This window comes from Petromyzon marinus, chromosome 55 (assembly GCF_048934315.1).
Source record: "Petromyzon marinus isolate PM22_M1 ecotype Great Lakes invasive population chromosome 55, UKy_Petmar_22M1.pri1.0, whole genome shotgun sequence".
NCBI lineage: Eukaryota > Metazoa > Chordata > Hyperoartia > Petromyzontiformes > Petromyzontidae > Petromyzon > Petromyzon marinus.
In genome coordinates, this window is record NC_133721.1 from 7652125 (window position 1) to 7671035 (window position 18911).

Below are 18911 nucleotides of genomic sequence, written 5' to 3' on the forward strand. Positions count from 1 at the left end.
GATCGATGAGGATCTTAAGGGGCATTTTTCTAAAAAAAAAATCCGTGCCTAAAAGGCAGGGCACAACCAGCATCCTCGAGATCAGTACCGGCCCAACAACTGTGATCTCGCCAATCTCGACGCGGGCCTCCACTTGCCCTATAATCCCCATACTAGCACCGTTCGCCGTGACGCACGCGTTAACTACCGGCCTAACAAGCTGGTTCCTCATCGGCAACAGGTCAAAAATTACATCCAATATAATGGTGGCAGAAGCACCTGTGTCCACCAAAATCTCAATTCCCTGGATAGAGCCCCACCACCGCCAAGTAACCCACAGTGGCCGTGATCACCCGACGTGCAAATTTCCTCCAGTGTCCGAGCTTGACCACCCCTGTCACCCGGTGGCAATACGAGTGCGATGCCGGTTGGCGATGACTATCAGCAGCCTAGATGCCCGAGTTTGCAAAATGGACCGGGTGTCTTGTGTTGTGACTCGGCTGTTGGGGTTAGGATGCATCCATAGTCAGGTCCAGAGGTAAGTTCTGGTTCCAGTCACCCTTATACACCCCAGCCCCATCCGGTTATGCTCTCCTTCCAGAACCTTCGAGCAGAATCCTGGAGGCTTCCCATCGACCCCCTTTTACCTTTACCCCAGATACACCCCCCCCCCCCCCCCTCCGTAGTATGCCCGACGTCACACATCCTCCCCACGTAGGCCGTGTAAAAACAATCCACGTCTCAGGCAAAGCTGGGTAGTAAAACTAGTAATACCCATAACTGCGACTACCCCTTTTTAGGCCAACAGGTGGCACCGTCATTGCCACTAGTAAAAAAAGATCAAATGCTTGGGAATGTGCATTGACAGTTGGTAGTATAAAAAAGTCCATCACTAAAATTAAATCATCATGAGCATTCCTCCCCCCCCCCCCCCCCTTAGGCCCAGAATGGTAGTGTACCGCTGTATATGGGCCATGTACTTACCTGCAGTAGCAGACAGGGCCGACCAGGGGCAGCAACTTGGACCGGCATGAGGGTCGCTACATTCCCCAGCCCCAAAAGCAGGGAAGGGTATAAAAGCTGGACATCTGGACAAGCCTGGGGCCAGTCCAAAGATTAAAGCCAAAAGACTAGCTAGCATAGGACCCTGGGAACCCCTAGACCCACTGCCCTTGTAAGGGACAGGACTGAGTGGGCCAGTGGTTGGGACCCATACCCTGGCTGGGTCAGTTTCACCTCCCCTAGGTCACCCTTATCACTGGGACCACAGCCTCTCCTCTGGCTAGGGCACAAGTCCTGAGGCCATACCTTCCCAGGCAGTAGGTGAAGTGGCTAATGCCCCTTGAGTTAAGAATGCTATTGTTACCCTTGTAAATAAACGCGTTGCCTCTGCAAGTCATGTCCACTCGCCTGGAAACCCACTATAGCGCCACAAGTGGCAACTATGTTTAAGCTAAAAAAGCTAAGGCGCAGTAGCGGTGCCCTAAAAAATCCATGCGAGATGGCAGCCCAATCTACAACCGAAAGAGAAACACAAGCTACGTAAAATAGCACATCTGCCGAAATAAAAAAGGTTTATATTTTTTATTTTTTTTCATTTTGCAACGTGCACATAAGACAGTTCAAGGTACAACACGGTGAAGGAAATATTGGCACTGCATAGCCATCTTTAATCTACCATGGCCCCACACATAATTGAGAGTTTGCATTTAGTGCAAGGTTTTTTAGGACAAAAATGTTTAAGCTGATGGAAGTTTGCATTGCAAATTGAATTTTAAAGCAGCCTCCATTAGAAAAATTTGATCCCTTGGACACACAAGGCTAAGGCAGGAAAGCACAGCAAATCTAAGCCTCTGGTTTGCCCCCATCATTTAGATTGTGATGCTGTTGGCCACCTTGTCAGGCTTCAGGTAAGGATACTTGATGGGAAGGGTCTTGTTTCTTTCAACAATGGATTTTGTAATCACCTCGAGGTCGGATTGGTATTCTTGCATGGCCTTGAGGGCATCTGGGTTCTGGAAAGGTTCATCTTGGAAAGTTCCAAGGGTTTTCTGCACGCATTTCATGACAAAAACAGACACCATTCAAGACATTGGTTGACCCCCTTGTAATTAGGTCAATAGAACTTCCATGCGGCAGGAAGAGGTTGCTAAATCATGGATCAAGGTTTTAAAAAGGATACGGTCTTTATAAAGGTGACCGTTGTATAATGGTTAGTAGACTGGATTCAACTGAGACGTGGGTTTGAAGTCTAACCTTCCAGTGCAGCAGCTTCAAAAATCATAGCATTATATAGTATACAACTTGCACAAGTTGGCCCATCAGAAGATCGTGGATTGGGTAAAGTGTTGGTACACTCACCTCCAAGATTAGTTATGCATGCTAGTCACTAGGCAGGGTTCAGTGGCTGCCCTTTCAGGACAATCATACCTAAAAAGGTCATCGTAATCTTTTAAGCCATGAACTGGCTGTAAATGTTGCAATTTTGTGCCTGGCAATCTTTTAATTGGTGGAAAAGCCCATCACCAGCACTGTCCTCCACGATTACCATTTAGATTAACATTAACTGTCCTGCCTAGGCTGCCGACCACTTGAGGTATACCCATTTCAAACCTTTATAAATGGTTTTCCTTTAGAGGCCAGCCAGCTTTTCCCGATGACGATCACTTATGTACAAATTACAATGCTTGGATTGCAACAAATCTACACGAATTTACCAAGACCCAAAGAACAGGAATTCCTGCAGGTCACGAAAGCTCTAAGTCTGGATTTAGACCGACGTAACCTTAATCCGCATTGCAAATGCAGGAACAAGCACCTACCTCTGCAGCACTGCGGCTAAGCACCCAGGTGATTGCCATGGAAACGCAAGACACCTGCACATCAGGCAGTGTCTGCAGGATGAAGGGCATGTCCACCACACCCTTGGTGGCTGGAGGTGGTTTCCTCATGGCACTGGGTGCATTTGGGATCCATGCATAGAAGTCAAACTGCAGCACATGGTAGGGGTGGGAAGAGCATTTTTTTATACTACAAAGTCAGCAATAAACCGAACACCACTTTGCAAGGGCTTTCGTTCAAAAAACAAACAGCCGAATATACATTACCTGGCCATAGTTGACGGCAGAGTGCTGGGCAGAGCACAGGAACACCACCATGGTGAGGAATTCACTCAACTCTGCCACACATGTGAACTTGGTAGGAAATCCTGCAGCACAGAACCAATGTTAAAAGGAGCAACGAGCGATGAAGTTGCGTTAAAAACAATGCTTGGACGGTAAAACCTGCAAGCTCAAATATCCCCTCGTTTGAAATTATAGCAATTGTCTTGCTATTGACGAGAGCAGTGGTTCTTGGCCTGGTTCAGGGACCAGTGGTCCAAATACCAATCCAGAAATGAACAGAATGTCATTGATATTTATTAAATTAGTTGATATTAGGGTAAAGCATTCCAAGATCTAAATGCCCTTCAAAAATGTGAATAGCCGCACGAAAAAAGTTATGGTAATGCAGTTTGTTGTATTACTGGCATTTAGATAATTTATTTTTTTGTCACTAGGGCTGGGGTCCATAGAAACCTTTGCATTTGGCAGTGGTCCATGGGCCAAAATAAAAAAGTTGATGCATGGCGTATTGGTGGCTTTGTTAGCACACTGGATTTGCTATACAGAGGATGCCTGCAAGTTCATGGCAAGTCATGGGCACACCTTTAATATTGTGGCCAAGAATGCCAGGATACACCTGTTGACTAAAACCAGGTTGCAACCTGGTGTAGTAATGCATTTCCATCCTCAAACAAGTGGTCTGGCCAGCATGGTAGGGCATTCAATGACCTGGCAGAAAACCCCCTTCCTCCTGCAAGTGCTAAGACATAATTGCAGGGCTGCTTAATTACCATTGGACGGGTTGCTCAGTAAGGCATGGTTGATGTCGTCAACGAATGCTTGAAGTTCAGCGTCACCTTTCACGTCTTCGTCACTTTTGTAGAAGATGGCAAGTATCTTGTCGACAAACCTGCACAACGTAATGGTGCTTTTAGTTAAGATGAATGCCACAGGAACTAAAGCGACCTTAGTCTCAAATCAAGTTCAATAAAAGGAAATTTTTTGAATTGTGGTAGTCTTTAAAGTCCCTTGTATCATTCCTAGGATAACAAATATACCAAGTTGGGGAAAATACATTTATTTACCCGGGGGTAGGCAGCATCATGTCATTAAATCATTATATTAAGCTTGTGGCTGCAGGAATCCACTCGTTGGTTCTTTCGTTAAAGTCACGTAGGCGACCCACCAACAAAGCCAACGTTGCTCCCTTTCTCTCGATGTGGCGGTGGCTCTCGTTTAGCAGACTAACTCGCTGTGATGTTGTGCGCGCATGCATTTCCTATTGCACGCGTCAATCCCCTAGGTGGTGGATACACCGTCACTACATATTGAAATGCTAATTTCTGACATTACAATAGCTACCTCCTCAGCTCTGTCATGGAGGTGCATCACCCATATCAGTTCCCATCTTTGGAATTCTTACTCGCTTAGGCAGAAGCTCTCGCCCCCCTCCCCCAGCTGTATATATAGGACTTGTTTCAGCAGCCCGTTTCTCACTCACACCTGAAGACGATTGCAACGTCTCGATCTTAGTTTTTCTACCTACATGACTTACCGAAAGAACCAGTCAGAAACCCTGTCTTGAAAGGGAGGAAATGAAGTCAAATTTAGTGTTGACTCATAAATTGGGTCTCAAATTTTTTTTATATCTGAACTGCCTTTGCAATTGGTTGCACGTGCCCACCGATAGCACTTTCATCATCAGGCACATAAAAACCACTGGCACCAGCGTATAGTAGGTCTGGTTACTTGTGAATGGTCTTCCAGATGCTGCAGGCATCATCCCTGTAGTAGTAGCTGGGCAAGTCACCAACACCTCGATCTGCCACATCCTTCAGGATGCACAGATGTCTGTAGGTGAGCGCCTTCAAGCCCTTGCCACCAAGCTTGAAATGGCCACCGCCCCCAATTGACAGCGCCTGCACAAGTACATTTCAAGATCGTGTCATTCGAAGCCTTACCATTGAAAGACAATGCAGTACTCGGACGTGTCGATATGCATGGCGATGCAAAAGGAGCCAAAAGGTGGCAACTTTCAAAGTTGGGTCAGTCATTGGAAAATTGCATTAAGGTATTGAGGGTCAATAGGGGAAGGAGAGATTAACCATGGTCACTGTATGGGCATGAATTGGGCAACTATAATTTAAAATGGTAGCCGAAAAGTTGTAGGACAGGTGTAACAAAAGCTTGCATCCTTGCTATTAAAACTATTGGATATAGTCAGTAGGGACAAAGCAAAATGAAATTAAAGGAGCAGGTTGAAGTACTTGCTGGTATCGTGTGCTTAAAACTTGGAAACGTGCACAGAATCAGGTAGATGCACGCTTGGTATTATACCAGGATGTTAAGAGCGAGCAATGTCAAACACCGCATTGGAAAGAATATTAGGACGATTGAGGTCCTGTAAATGGATTGTGAACATCAAGCAGCTAAACAATGGAATGCATTGGAGGATATCCAGGAGATGAGCAATGACAAAATCAGCTCAAGCAGCAGAAGTAAGATTGTTGGATTACAAGATTGCCTCGGAGGCTTTGATGCCGTGGCTTAAGTGGCAACTCATTTCAAAAGGCTTGTAAAAACCACAACCCTCACCTGATCCACAAAGGCTCCTGTGCCCACAAGCTGCGTCCGTGCACGCACGTTGATTTCCAGGGTGAAGCGCAGGTGGCGATATAGGAGCTATGCGTAAGCAGGTCAGAAAATCAAATGACCATGTGTATTAGCTGGCAATACGCTTAATTTAATTAATGTTACTTTAAGAATGCACTTTCAAGTCCTTAAAAGGAGAGGGCAAGTCCTGTGCACAAGGCATTTCATGTCTTGGTATATATACATTTCCTCAGTTATGTACTTGGATAAAGGTTTACTAGAAAAGGAGAGTCACTACATTCTGGAAGGATGGTTCCACACAACCCACAAGAGTAAAAATTTACCGTCACAAAAATGACCAGAGTATTGGGCAAGATCTAAGAATCCAGAGACCACATCTCCCGTCAAAGAAGCCCTGTTGGTTGACAGGCAGTACAAGGACTGCCAGGATGGTGACGAGCACCACATGCATTTAAAAAATACAAGCTAGCAGTGGATAACTGTGTCACTAGCAGTCTCCCATGCGATAAACGCCAACATTAAAACCATGGATTCACCTTATGGACAGGATGCATTGTAGACAGCTGCCGCAAGGTGGCCATGGTGAACACCTCGGCCAGCAAGTGGGTCTTGAGCAAGTGCGTGGAGATCTCATGGATCTGAAAGTCCATGGAACGAACCCACATCTTGGCCAGCATCCAGTCGTGCGCAGAGTCGCTCGGCAAGAAGATGGGGTTATCCGCCGATGGCTTTTGCTGCAGCTGTGGATGCATGGTGGTAGGAGCAGCAGAATATTGTTTGTGTAAAGCTACAGTTTTCGTACCGAAGCTTGCCATGTGCGATGTTTTCATTGTCTCATGTACGACATGGTTACTAGAATGAATAGATTAGTAGGTACTTGAGTGTGTACCAGTTGCCAACTTTACAAACTGTTATTCATACGTTTGTAAAAACAAAAGTTGACTATCACTTTGTCTATGATTGCAGTACAGTTGGCCATGTACGTGCCAAAGTACACAATGCACCCAGGACTGTTATTGTACAGTGGATGAAACGATTAGGGTAACTTGGTCTTTACTAATACCCACAAGCCAATGCAGGAATGCCATAATTACCCAACCCACTGGCAAGGGGAGAGCTAGTGACATCTAGGGCAGGAGTACACAAGTCGGAGATGTGGCCCTGTTGATAACAAAAGTTACCATTGCCAGGATGCTAGCACGAGCGCAAAATGCACAACTTGCCTGTATAGCAATAGGCAGCAGCTGCCCTTGTTTGTTGACGTAAAGCAGGCACATGGGAGCTGCTAGGTAGAAGGGCTTGGAATGGTTGAATGTATTGCCAGGAATGCCATCAAGGCACTGGTAGTCCACAATGTAGACATTGCCGTGCTGCGAACATGCACACAAAATAATCCCACAGGTCATCACCACTGTAGTGATGCGCTTATTAAGCTATGGTCTGCACAAGGTTATTAGGGGCAAGTTTCAAATTAAAACATTGGGAGATCTTTACAGCACCTTGATCTCGTCTTCAAGGGAGCATTCACGGACCAGGCTGCTCTTCACCATGTTCGTGGTGACAGGGAAATTCTCAGGCAGCTTGGTGCAGCGTTTGATGAGAACAGGGTTGACGCCATTCATGAATTGGTAACCGAAGAACCAGTCCTGATCCCAGTGGTGAGAAACATACCCTGCACAACGGGAGATAGCGGAAAGACGTGGAACAGATGCCACATACAGGGCTACAATTTAAAACCGCAGAAAAACGTGGGACAGATACCACATACAGGGCTACAATTTAAAACCGCAAGTCAGTTGTGTACATGTACACCATTACTTCAAATTAAGTCTCGCAATCAATTATAAAAAAAGGGTATGGCAAGCTACTGGAGGGGACGGTGTGGCGCCATTAATTTCCACAAAGTAGGTGAAAAACCAGCAGGATCGGATCTTAGATGTAATCATGGAGTCAACCCTAGACTTAGTTGACCACTCAAACCATAGCTACCCCACCGTACACACCTGCAATTTCACTCTTGACCCTTGTAAATAAGCGACGGAAGTCTTCTATCTTCGTCCAAGACATGCCATCGAGGTTCATGAACACCCTCAAACCCAAATCTTGCACACTAAACGACAAGTACAAAAGTGCAGTCAGACCAATCAGGGACATTTGAACAGAATTCAAAGCTAGCAACATGTCTAACAAAATGGTAACAGTAGTGTGGCAAACAAATGGTGTCTTTACCTTTGCAGAAAGGACAAGTTGAAATCGGCACTTTTCTCATCATCAAAACGGGTGTCGCAGGGCAAGTCAAGGAAGGATTTGCTGTCGACTCCAAGGGGAAGCCCAGCCTGCCATTCTAGCCACCTGCAGAAAATCAAAAGCAGGCCGCAATAGTTTAGGTGTCAAAGTCAGGGTTTTTGGTACACACCGGTCACTATAATGGGTGGCAAAATTAGATTGCCCATTTTTGTAATCGGCAGCTGGCCAACTGACAAAGGGGCAAACGGTCACGATTCCAGAACCGAGTGTAATAATAAAACCCAATTAGGAAGGTGAAACAGATTAAGAGCACACCATTGAAAAGAAACGGTGGGAAAATGTAGTTCCACCTCTTTACGCATTCTGAATCACCCAGTGTTGGATATATAGGCCTGTTCCAAAATTGCTATTAATAATTGCCAGTAATTTTTTTAAATAAATGCTGCTACAAGGAGCAGCCAGAAGGAGATAGCATAAAGGCCATTAAAAATAAATAATAAACTGCAGGACAAAGAGCGGTTATGTTATCTGCGAATCTCCAGAGCGCCAAAGAACGGCTCAAATTCCCAGAATCAGACACAGGGCAAACAAACATTACAACCGATTTTTTTCTCTTCAGCAAAAGTTAAAGCTTGGCTATAAGAATAAGTCTATATTATTGCTTATTATATGTCAACCTAATTTAAGCCACGCATTGTATCTTCTATGTACGTGACTTTACCAGGAGAACCAAAGTACACGAGTTCCTGCAATCACGAAAGCTCAAGTCCAAACTAAGCTATATATCCAACCTCCAGATGAAATCGGAAATAACTACAAATCTTGGTTGAAAACCAAATGATATTTGAGCGACGTTAAACCGAGGGCTAGCCAGAGAGAGAAAGAACCTCCCGGCCACCTTAGTCTTCCCACAGTGCAGGATAACAGGAATTTAACACCAGAGCGAGGACATTGCTTGTTGCAAAGACGGAGCCATCTGTACCCCATGGATGAAGAGATACCTTGGGGCGGGGGACGGTGATCAATGGATGCAGATGTCTTGATGGGATGACACACAAGCAACGCCCCCCCCCCCCTCCCACTACCCAGAGCGTAGATTTTTCGAATGTAACTGCTCAACCAGCATCTCGACAGACCAGTTCAACAAGGCACAGCAAGTTCAACCGGCAGATCAGCTCAAGATCTACTGAAGAGGGCAGCGAGTGGCAGGCCGGGGGTGGCCCCATGATCACAGGATGGCAAGGGTCGCCGAGTAGCGATGTATAAACGAGCGTGAGTTGGGAGCTGAAAGACGAAGTATCGCTCAGACTTGTATTTCTACATCAAGTGCCAGCGGCCACGCGTGTGCTGGCTCATTCAGCAGCGGAAAGAGCCTTTATCTGCTAGCATGAGCAGCCAAGCTGACACCGACCAAGAGAACAAAGCCGTTCGTATCACCCTCCCCCATCTCAGACGCACCCCCCGGCATCTGCTTCAAGAAGACGCTCATATTGGGACAATCAAGAAAAGTGACATTCCAAAGGGGGCACATTAAATATCAACGGATTGTGAAGAACATTGTTGCCATCGAGTTACAGGGATACTGCTACTTAGTATTTGAGTCGTTCGTTTTTTTTAATTGCATGATGTTGCATATGGATCAACGAATGGGTGCAGTAATGCGTGGCTAATTTCCAGTGTACGAATTTGCATATTATAGGGTTAAGGTTTGTGTAGAATAGCATGCATGTTTAACGACCCTCTCACCAGCTGAGCTCGCGTTAGGCAGTGGAATTAATCACATGTGCCGTCGCCAAAGCGAAACAACGCAATCATTGACGGTTAGTGTTGGTACTGCATTGATAATTCCAAGCCGAGAGTTGCATCTTTTAGAGTTAAGGTTTAGTTAGAAAATAAAATTGATTAACGCAGAAGTGGTTGTACGTTTCTTTCCCGTTTCAAGCATAATAAATATTATCTACAAGAACTGTATTCTGCGTTGAGATATGAATTGACAAACCATAATACACTCGGTAAATTGTAAAGCGAGAATAATTGTATTGCCGAGTGTTAATACGAAATTAAACGAAGCAGAGTTTAATCCGGCCTACTTACAGCACACCTGCATAACTTAATACGACTAATTGTATGATCCCGATTGATAACCCGACCCTCGGCAGCAATGCGGGGCCTAATTATCATAAGGGCTCGCATTAGCATAATCACCCCCATTTGCATACATTAATACGATTATCCCTAGATTTAGCATAATTCTCAATTAATAATTTCTGATAATTACGTAATTTTCCAAATGTAATTTAAGTTATTATTTCAAAATTTTCATAACCGACATACAACACCAGAACACAGTAGACAATTCCAACTAACCTTGGCTGTTTCTAGATATTTTTTGGCAAAGTGTGACAGCAAGTCTAACAGTGTATTCGTAGCAATTTGCAATGCAATTGGACAAGCACGAGACCATGAATAACTTGTGCCTCAAACCTCAACGAGTGCCGTCTCGCAGACAATTCCTCAGCCCTCTTTTCCTTTAGTTGAGCCAAGGTCTCGTGCTGTGGCAGAATACCTGCAATGCGAAGGGTGGAAGCAAGTGCAAAACATGCGTCTGGTAGCCACAACACCGAGTTGAACGTACCCAACAACTTGCAAAGTCAAATTCTAGCTTTTAAATTACATTGTGGGCGAGAACTGTTGCGCAGCAGAATTAAGGATCACGTGGAGAGGTCTTGACGGCCATGTGGACAGCATTTGAAAAAGGCCTGAACAAGTGATTTCGCCAACTGTTCAGGGATGTAGTTCCACATGCAGACAGGAGTATAATTAGAGGGGAACCAAATTAAGGCGTCATCTTTCGTTAGCCGATTGCACAACCTGGATGGAATTGTGGGAAATCAGTTAAAGGGATAGTGCAAGAGATAGGCGTCACCTCAAAAACACAAGGAACCTTGGTTTAATGCTAGACCATGCTGGTAGTCCATAAGCATTTAATGGAATTGTACCATCTCCATGCGTGTAGAGACCTATCCAAAAAAATGGCGATCTGCCAACACCCACATCTTACCAAGCCCCTCCCGTAGCTCCATGGAGCCCTGCTCGAGCCAGTGGTTGGCAGGGAACCGGTGCACACGGCCACCCGGAGCGGTGACCTCCACGTAGCGGCAGAACCACGAGTCGTTCACCAGGAACGCCTCCTTCTCCAGACGAACCATTCGGATGTCGCCAATGTCAAGCTTGCTTGGAATGCTGTAGATGTCAATCTGGCCATAACATCAAAAAGGATCCTAGATGTCAGACCTAATTTTGCTCGAAAGGTGAACATGCACATGAAGTGTTAGTTTCAGGTATTACAAAGGAGAAATTGCGTCCATCCCCCTCCCCCCTTCCCCCACCAGCCAAAAACAGCCCAAGGCAACACTGCACATTCAAACCACAGGGTCAAGAGTATTGCCCATGCATGTACTTGTTTCATCGCACTTTCAACAGCAGAACGAGATTACATTCAGCACGAATGCGCTCTTCAGGAACCCACCGATCACTGCAGCCTATTCCACAAGCCGTTCGTATCGTGGTGGTCACCCATCCAAGCACTGCCCAGGCTCGACCCATCCTTGGCATGCAATCTGGCATTTGCCAGGCAATTCAGTCAGAAGCTAGGACAGAGCAAGCTGTAGTGTGTAGTGCTTATTCCCACAAGCCGATTAGATACACAATGAAGCTACTCACCGCCCCAGGGCAAAGGTCCGGTCCGAAGTGGTCCAGAAGCTGCCTATTGCTTTGGCCTGCCGAGCCAATGATCGTTGCATACACGAAGTTCATGGTGCCCGAGAACGGTGTATCGCCCGTGGCTACCGTCAGCTTGTACAGAGTCTCCACTTCTCCTGCAGCACAGCAAGACGGGGATGGGGGGGGGGGGAGAATGGGGGTAAGAGCATTTGTCAAGGGCAAACGCGCAAACAGCTTTACACCCCAGTACCAGCGGTCGCTTTTCAATTGATTATGGACGAGTCTACACCATCGTAGACTAGAAAAACCTTTTTATTAAAACATCGGGAATAAATAAACAGGCCCACATACGCCGACCTAAAAATGATTTAATTGCTTGCGGTGTGCCATTTCAATCAACCTAGCAAGGAGTCCGCTAATATCGTTAATACAAAACCAAGAACACTACACACGGATAGTTTCATAATCGGCGATCTGCACACTGCCATTTTATAGAAAAAATAGAGGGAATAAAATAATCCACGTCTAGCGAATTCAAGCGACCAAAAGGAAGCATCTTATTAAAAAGGATACACTTCGAATACGGACAGCAAATCACCACACAGTTAAGATTGAACAAGGCAAGTTTCAGACAAACCTGCTACACCTTCCAGCATGATGACGCTTCCACACAACCACAGGCACCCAAATTAACTGCCCGCTACAACCAGACCAGTGAACACCACCGCACAATGATGCACTGCTCACGGCCCTGTGTTACCGAATCTGCTTTTATATCCTTAGGACTGGAAGAGCCCAGCCGAGAAATCGTTAATGTGAGGCGTGTCCCTTATTGCCATCATTTCGGCGGTACAATAGAACAATAGTGATCAGTAAATAATGCAGGGTGTAGTGCACGTGGACAAATGAATCCACTTATCGATTGACTATAGTAGAACAATATCAATTGACTCATTACAATAGAGCAGTGATCAGTGGATACTATAAGAAGTGCACGTGGCCAAATGAATCCACTCAAGGCCGTAATTATAATATATATTGGGACACACACTCCCCCCCCCCCCCAATATTCAAATATGCTCAAAATGTCCCCCCCAATATATTGTTACAAAAATAATTGCTACGCTATGTAAATAAGAACAAAAATTTGCTAAACCTTGGCTACAATATCAGGAATTGTCTTCATATAAATCAATGCATAGATTTGTTTATATGATTGTGTTTATAGTTGTACTTTATTAATCCCTAATCTCTGCCATTACATACAATGAAACAAGAAATGGTAAAAAAGTAAAAACAGAGCGATGTAATACAATACACTATTAGACATTGTAAAAAAATAATTAAAAGTCCATCCAATGTGTTCGTGAATTTTTTTTAGATTTCAGGCAGGAAATGAGTCTTAAAATTTAGATATTATTTCTGGGTTGGGATCCCCAGACACCCTGGAATATTTGGTCCCCCCCAATGTTGACTCCATGGCTACGGCCTTGAATCCACTTAGTAATTGACTCATTACAGTACTTTAATTGAGCTCCACTTTTGACAACTCTGAAAACAAGGATATTTAACTGGCAGGTGGCAGTGATTTTGTGTCTGGCCTTGTGAGTGTTAAATATGTTTATATCTTTTCGATTTAAAGCTTTCGTGACTGCAAGGATTCATCTTCTTTGGTTCTTTCGGTAAAGTCACATAGAATGAGAATAAAATAATAAAATAACAATAAAATTCTCACGACGTTCCGGCCACAACGCAAGCGGCCGTGTTCAAGTGAAAGGTACAGACCTGTCAGGACGACAGAGCTTCAATGAACGATGTTAAGATTCGTAGCGACTTTTAAGCTGGTTGGGAGAAGTGAGGCACCTTGACAAAGGGGTTTACATATCAAATAGCTGAGGGATTAGCTTGTGACTGGTCACAGGAATGGCTATGTTAAAGTCAAAACCTACACATCCACAGAGGCAACTAGTAATTTAGCATTGAAATAGCTAAGGGATTAGCTTGTGACTGGTCACAGAAATAGATGTTAAAGTAAAGGCCTACACATCCACAGAGCTTCAATGAACGCTGTTAAGTTGCCTCTGTGGATGTGTAGGTTTTGACTTTAACATAGCCATTTCCGTGACCAGTCACAAGCTAATCCCTCAGCTATTTGATATGTAAACCCCTTTATCAAGGTGCCTCACTTCTCCCAACCAGCTTAAAAGTCGCTACGAATCTTAACAGCGTTCATTGAAGCTCTGTGGATGTGTAGGCCTTTACTTTAACATCTATTTCTGTGACCAGTCACAAGATAATCCCTTAGCTGTTTCAATGCTAAATTACTAGTTGCCTCTGTGGATGCGTAGGTTTTGACTTTAACATAGCCATTTCCGTGACCAGTCACATGCTAATCCCTCAGCTATTTGCACAAGCTAATCCCTTAGCTATTTCAATGCTAAATTACTAGTTGCCTCTGTGGATGTGTAGGTTTTGACTTTAACATAGCCATTCCTGTGACCAGTCACAAGCTAATCCCTCAGCTATTTGATATGTAAACCCCTTTGTCAAGGTGCCTCACTTCTCCCAACCAGCTTAAAAGTCGCTACGAATTTTAACATCGTTTATTGAAGCTTTGTGGTCACGACAGGTCTGTTCTTTTCACCTGAAGATGGCCGCTTGCGTTGTGGCCGAAACGTCGTGAGAATATTTTTGTGTTATTTTATTATTTTATTCTTATTCTGCGTGACTTTACCGAAAGAACCAAAGAAGATATGTTATATCATTCCTATTAGCGGCTCGAGGTTGCATCACGGGACACTTATTTTGAGTGGGCAGACTCTGACTTCATTTTAGCCAGCACTGGTCCGAGAATATACGCGGGATTAACAACCAGCGTGGATGGAGGGTGGAGGGAGGGGGATTTGTGGAGGGAGGGGCGAGGGTGGAGGGAGGGGCGAGGGTGGAGGGAGGGGCGAGGGTGGAGGGAGGGGCGATGGTGGAGGGAGGGGCGAGGGTGGAGGAGGCGGTTTCCCATGGGCACGCACGAAGCCCGGCTCAGCGAAGTGGGATACGGGTGGCGTATTCATGCAGACGTGCATGGTGACGTCACAATCACCATGCACTTATTCACCCGTGTCAGCCAGTCAGGCAGCAATAATTTTTTCTCATATTATGTGGGAGGCTTTTTTATTGAAACCAAGGGGCCATATTTTTCTCAACAAAGCAATTTCTCCAATTTCGACATCACTTGCATGGAGACGCCTGGTGTGTAATGCAATGCAGTAGATCATCGATTACCCGGTGGCTTTGGGGGGGAAGAGGGCGCTGGATTTTCAAAAACGCCACATGACATCATTATGTAAGAGCATATTTATCACATTTTTTGCTAAACATTTTTTAAGGTGTTGTGTACAGTATACATATTTTTTTGTTATTTTTTATGTTTTTACGAGATGAAATTGCCATGAACATACAAATAGACAAAACAAATCCTACTTTAAAAAGTTCTTGTATTTACTGTACCATATGTAGCCGGTCCGCCCTGTCCCCTCTCCTTCTGTCGTGAATCCTTGCGAGAGGGGACAGGTCGGATAAATAGACAACAATAAAAGTAATAAAGTTTGGAGGTGATGAGTAGAGATTGCGTTGTGCTCTGTCCTCCGGAGAAGTGGGTGACTCCACAACGAGCCCGGGCACCGAGGGTTTGTGAAACGGCAAGAGTTTATTTCAAAAGTTTTCTTCAGAAGGGCAATTGCACCTCTGCAATAGCGATCATAGACACCCTCCACGCCAGAACACCGCAGCTGAATTCCTCGGCATCAAGTCCACCCAAATCGCAATCATGGTGATCATATTGAACAACATTTAACTTACATATTATTTAACAAACATTTCACGAGAAACATTTTAATATCTAACATCTGCCCCAAACATCTGTTGCGCCTTTTACATCCCCTGATAAGTCTGCATAAACGAAATATACTTAAACAATTATTAATTCAATTTTAATATAAATTATATTTACAAAATGTATATTTGAGAAAATCATATTTTACGGATAATAAACATGTGAAACAAGTATTTCTTATACCCAAATGAGGAATGCAACCTTTGCCAAAACAACTGCCCAGCTCATCCCATTAGCTAAATTTTACAATTAAGCTCGAAGTCAGCCATTCTGCGCCTTCCAAATGAACAGCGCAACACAATAACACCATACTTTTTGGTTCTTTCGGTAAAGTCACGTAGGTAGAAATATAATAGATCACGACGTTTCAATCGCAACACAAGAAATCGTCATCAGGTGAGACAACTACGGCAAGAAAAAACTGCTGAAGTAGGCGAGAGAGTTGCTGTGGCATGAGGTTATATAGGTATCGGCGGTAGGGGGAGAGAGAAGGGGGGGGAGAGAGGGGGCGGGACAGAAAGTGGGACCCCACAGCAGCACCTGAGTCACCGGTGGAGAGATCCGAGACAGGTACAGAGAGAGAAAGAGACACAAGGAGTCAGAAATAACAGCTGACATAGGCAGGTAGGATGGAAACATCACAGTCGGTTAAGACTTTATCTGGTAAATGTCGTCCTTCCAACAATATCATCACTAATTCGACTTCTTTTATCGATTCGAACAAGCAGCGCTCTCTAAAACCTTCGGCCGCTTGACCACCCAGATTTTATGGTCTTCCAAAGATCCACAAAGAAGGTATCCCGCTCCGTCCTATCATCTCCACCATTAACTCACCCACCCACAAACTGGCCAGATTTCTGTCTGAGACCTTGCTTCCTTTCACTGGCAAGACCACCTCAGCTGTACTTAACTCAGCTCATTTGGTTTCTCTCTTCAAGGACATCTCACTGTCTCCAGATGATTTACTTGTCAGTTTCGATGTAGTCACCCTGCTAACCAAGGTACCTGTACCTGATACCATTGCAATAATTGAAGACTTGGTCCAACAGGGACAGAATCCAGATGTACCAACTTTGGTAAGGCACTGCCTTACCAACACTTACTTCACTTGGAATGGTACATTCTACAAACAAAATGAGGGTACCCAAATGGGTTACCCCTCATCGCCAGTGGTAGCGAATGTTTTCATGGAGAAATTTGAGACAGATGCCATCCAGACATCCACCCTACGTCCTTCCATGTGGAAGAGATACGTAGATGACACGTTCCATCATCTGGCCCCATGGCCTGCCAGCACTGAACCAATTTATCAACAACATCAATTCCATACACTCATCCATCAAATTCACCATGGAAGTGGAAAAGGATGGCAAGAGAGCGGCTGGGTGTTTGCCAGTCGACGGCGGAGCTGCAGGAGGACGCGACCGCCATCGGGTCATAGTTCATACTTCATTGTTCCATTTATTTGGTATATCCCTGTGAGCCATTCGGTTCTTGAATCGGGTGCAACCACAACAAACAAAAACAAAAACATGAACAAGAAAACATCTTAAAGTGACTATGTGACTGTACAAACAGAAAATCCAGGAAAAAAAACATCAATATATTCCTGAAATAGCACCGTACATGCTGTGTGCAAAAATCCCAGTGGGATGCAAGTCAAACAACAACAACCACAAGACAACTGAGATTAAGGCCATCAGTCTACTTCTGTACTACAATAAACAAAAACATGGCCAAACCAAAAAACGTTTTCGAAATCACCAAAACAAAGCCATGAATACAATATAACAGTGATCATACGGACTGTGGCCGAATTTTTTTTACAATAAACTACATAAATAACATATAACACACAAACCCTAGAGCAGTGGTTCTTAACCTGGGTTCGATCGAACCCCAGGGGTTCGGTGAGTCGATCTCAGGGGTTCGGCAGAGCCCCCGCCACGGAGGTCCGGACACACTTGAATTATTGTGTAAATTTGTGATGACACACACGGCCCGCTTGGCCATCACTGGCTGCAGATGATCATGCTACACTGCTTGGCCAATCAGCGCTGCGGGGAATTTAGTGCGTACTCAGTAGTCAACGTGTGACTGTTGTTGTCGTACGTCGTGTGATTTCTTTAATATTTTATCCATACTAACTATGTCGGGCAAAAGAAGAAAGTGGTCGGACGAATATGTACAACATGGATTCTCATGTATCACGGAACGTGATGGGAGTGAGCGTCCTATCTGCATGATTTGCAACGCCAAGTTGAGCAACTCTAGTCTTGCACCGGCAAAACTAAAAGAACACTTCTTGAAGCTGCATGGAGACGGGGAATACAAGAACACAACACTTGCTGAATTCAGGGTGAAGAGAGCCAGATTCGATGAAAGGGCCACTCTGCCTGCTCTTGGATTTGTACCTGTTAACAAACCGATCCTGACAGCATCGTACGAAGTTGCTTACCTGATCGCAAAGCAGGGCAAGCCACACACCATTGGTGAAACACTTGTGAAACCAGCTGCATTAAAGATGGCGAATCTGATACTCGGAACAGCGGCCGAAGGTAAATTATCCCAAATTCCCCTTTCAAATGACACCGTCAGTGACAGAATAGAAGACATGAGTAAAGACATCTTGGCTCAAGTAGTCGCGGATCTGATTTCAAGCCCGGCAAAATTCAGCCTTCAACTCGACGAAACCACAGACGTTTCTGATCTAAGCCAGCTTGCTGTTTTTGTACGCTATGTGAAAGACGACATGATAAAAGAAGAGTTTTTTTTTATTTTGAAAGCCTCTTACAACAACAACGAAGGCAGCCGATGTGAAGAAGCTTGTGGATGACTTCTTCAGAGACAACAATCTTTCATGGGATATGGTTTCTGCAGTTTGTACGGACGGAGCTCCAGTCATGCTGGGAAGAAAGTCTGGTTTTGGTGCGCTAGTAAAGGCCGATGCACCACACATCATTGTGACGCATTGTATTCTGCACAGGCATGCGTTGGCAACAAAAACCTTACCTCCAAAAATGGCAGAAGTATTAAAAACTGTGGTGGAATGTGTGAACTATGTGCGAAAAAGTGCTCTGAGGCACCGCATCTTCAGTGAGCTGTGTAAAGAAATGGGCTCTGAATTTGAGGTACTTCTGCTCCATTCTAATATTCGGTGGTTATCCCGGGGACAGGTGCTGAATCGTGTTTTTGCCATGCGTGTGGAATTAGCCCTGTTTTTGCAAGAGCACCAACACTGCCATGCAGATTGCTTCAAAAATCCTGAGTTCATTCTCATTTTAGCGTACATGGCTGATATATTCGCAGCTCTCAATCATCTCAATCAGCAGATGCAGGGTGGTGGAGTCAATATC

The 18911-nt window shown here is 44.8% G+C and overlaps 1 protein-coding gene across 1 annotated transcript; it reads right to left on the reverse strand.

The window, feature by feature from the left end:
- Positions 1-1548: 1548 nt before the first annotated feature.
- Positions 1549-12428, reverse strand: LOC116938187 (polyunsaturated fatty acid 5-lipoxygenase-like). The gene is made up of 15 exons (XM_076052318.1): positions 12304-12428; positions 11667-11821; positions 11005-11200; positions 10428-10509; positions 7926-8048; positions 7700-7806; positions 7196-7368; positions 6920-7066; positions 6233-6436; positions 5679-5765; positions 4833-5002; positions 3875-3993; positions 3087-3187; positions 2802-2969; positions 1549-2030 (listed from the first exon to the last, which is right to left on the reverse strand). Exons 1-15 carry the CDS (start codon positions 12320-12322, stop codon positions 1851-1853), a joined length of 2031 nt encoding a protein of 676 aa, XP_075908433.1. The 5' UTR covers positions 12323-12428; the 3' UTR covers positions 1549-1850.
- Positions 12429-18911: the final 6483 nt, after the last annotated feature.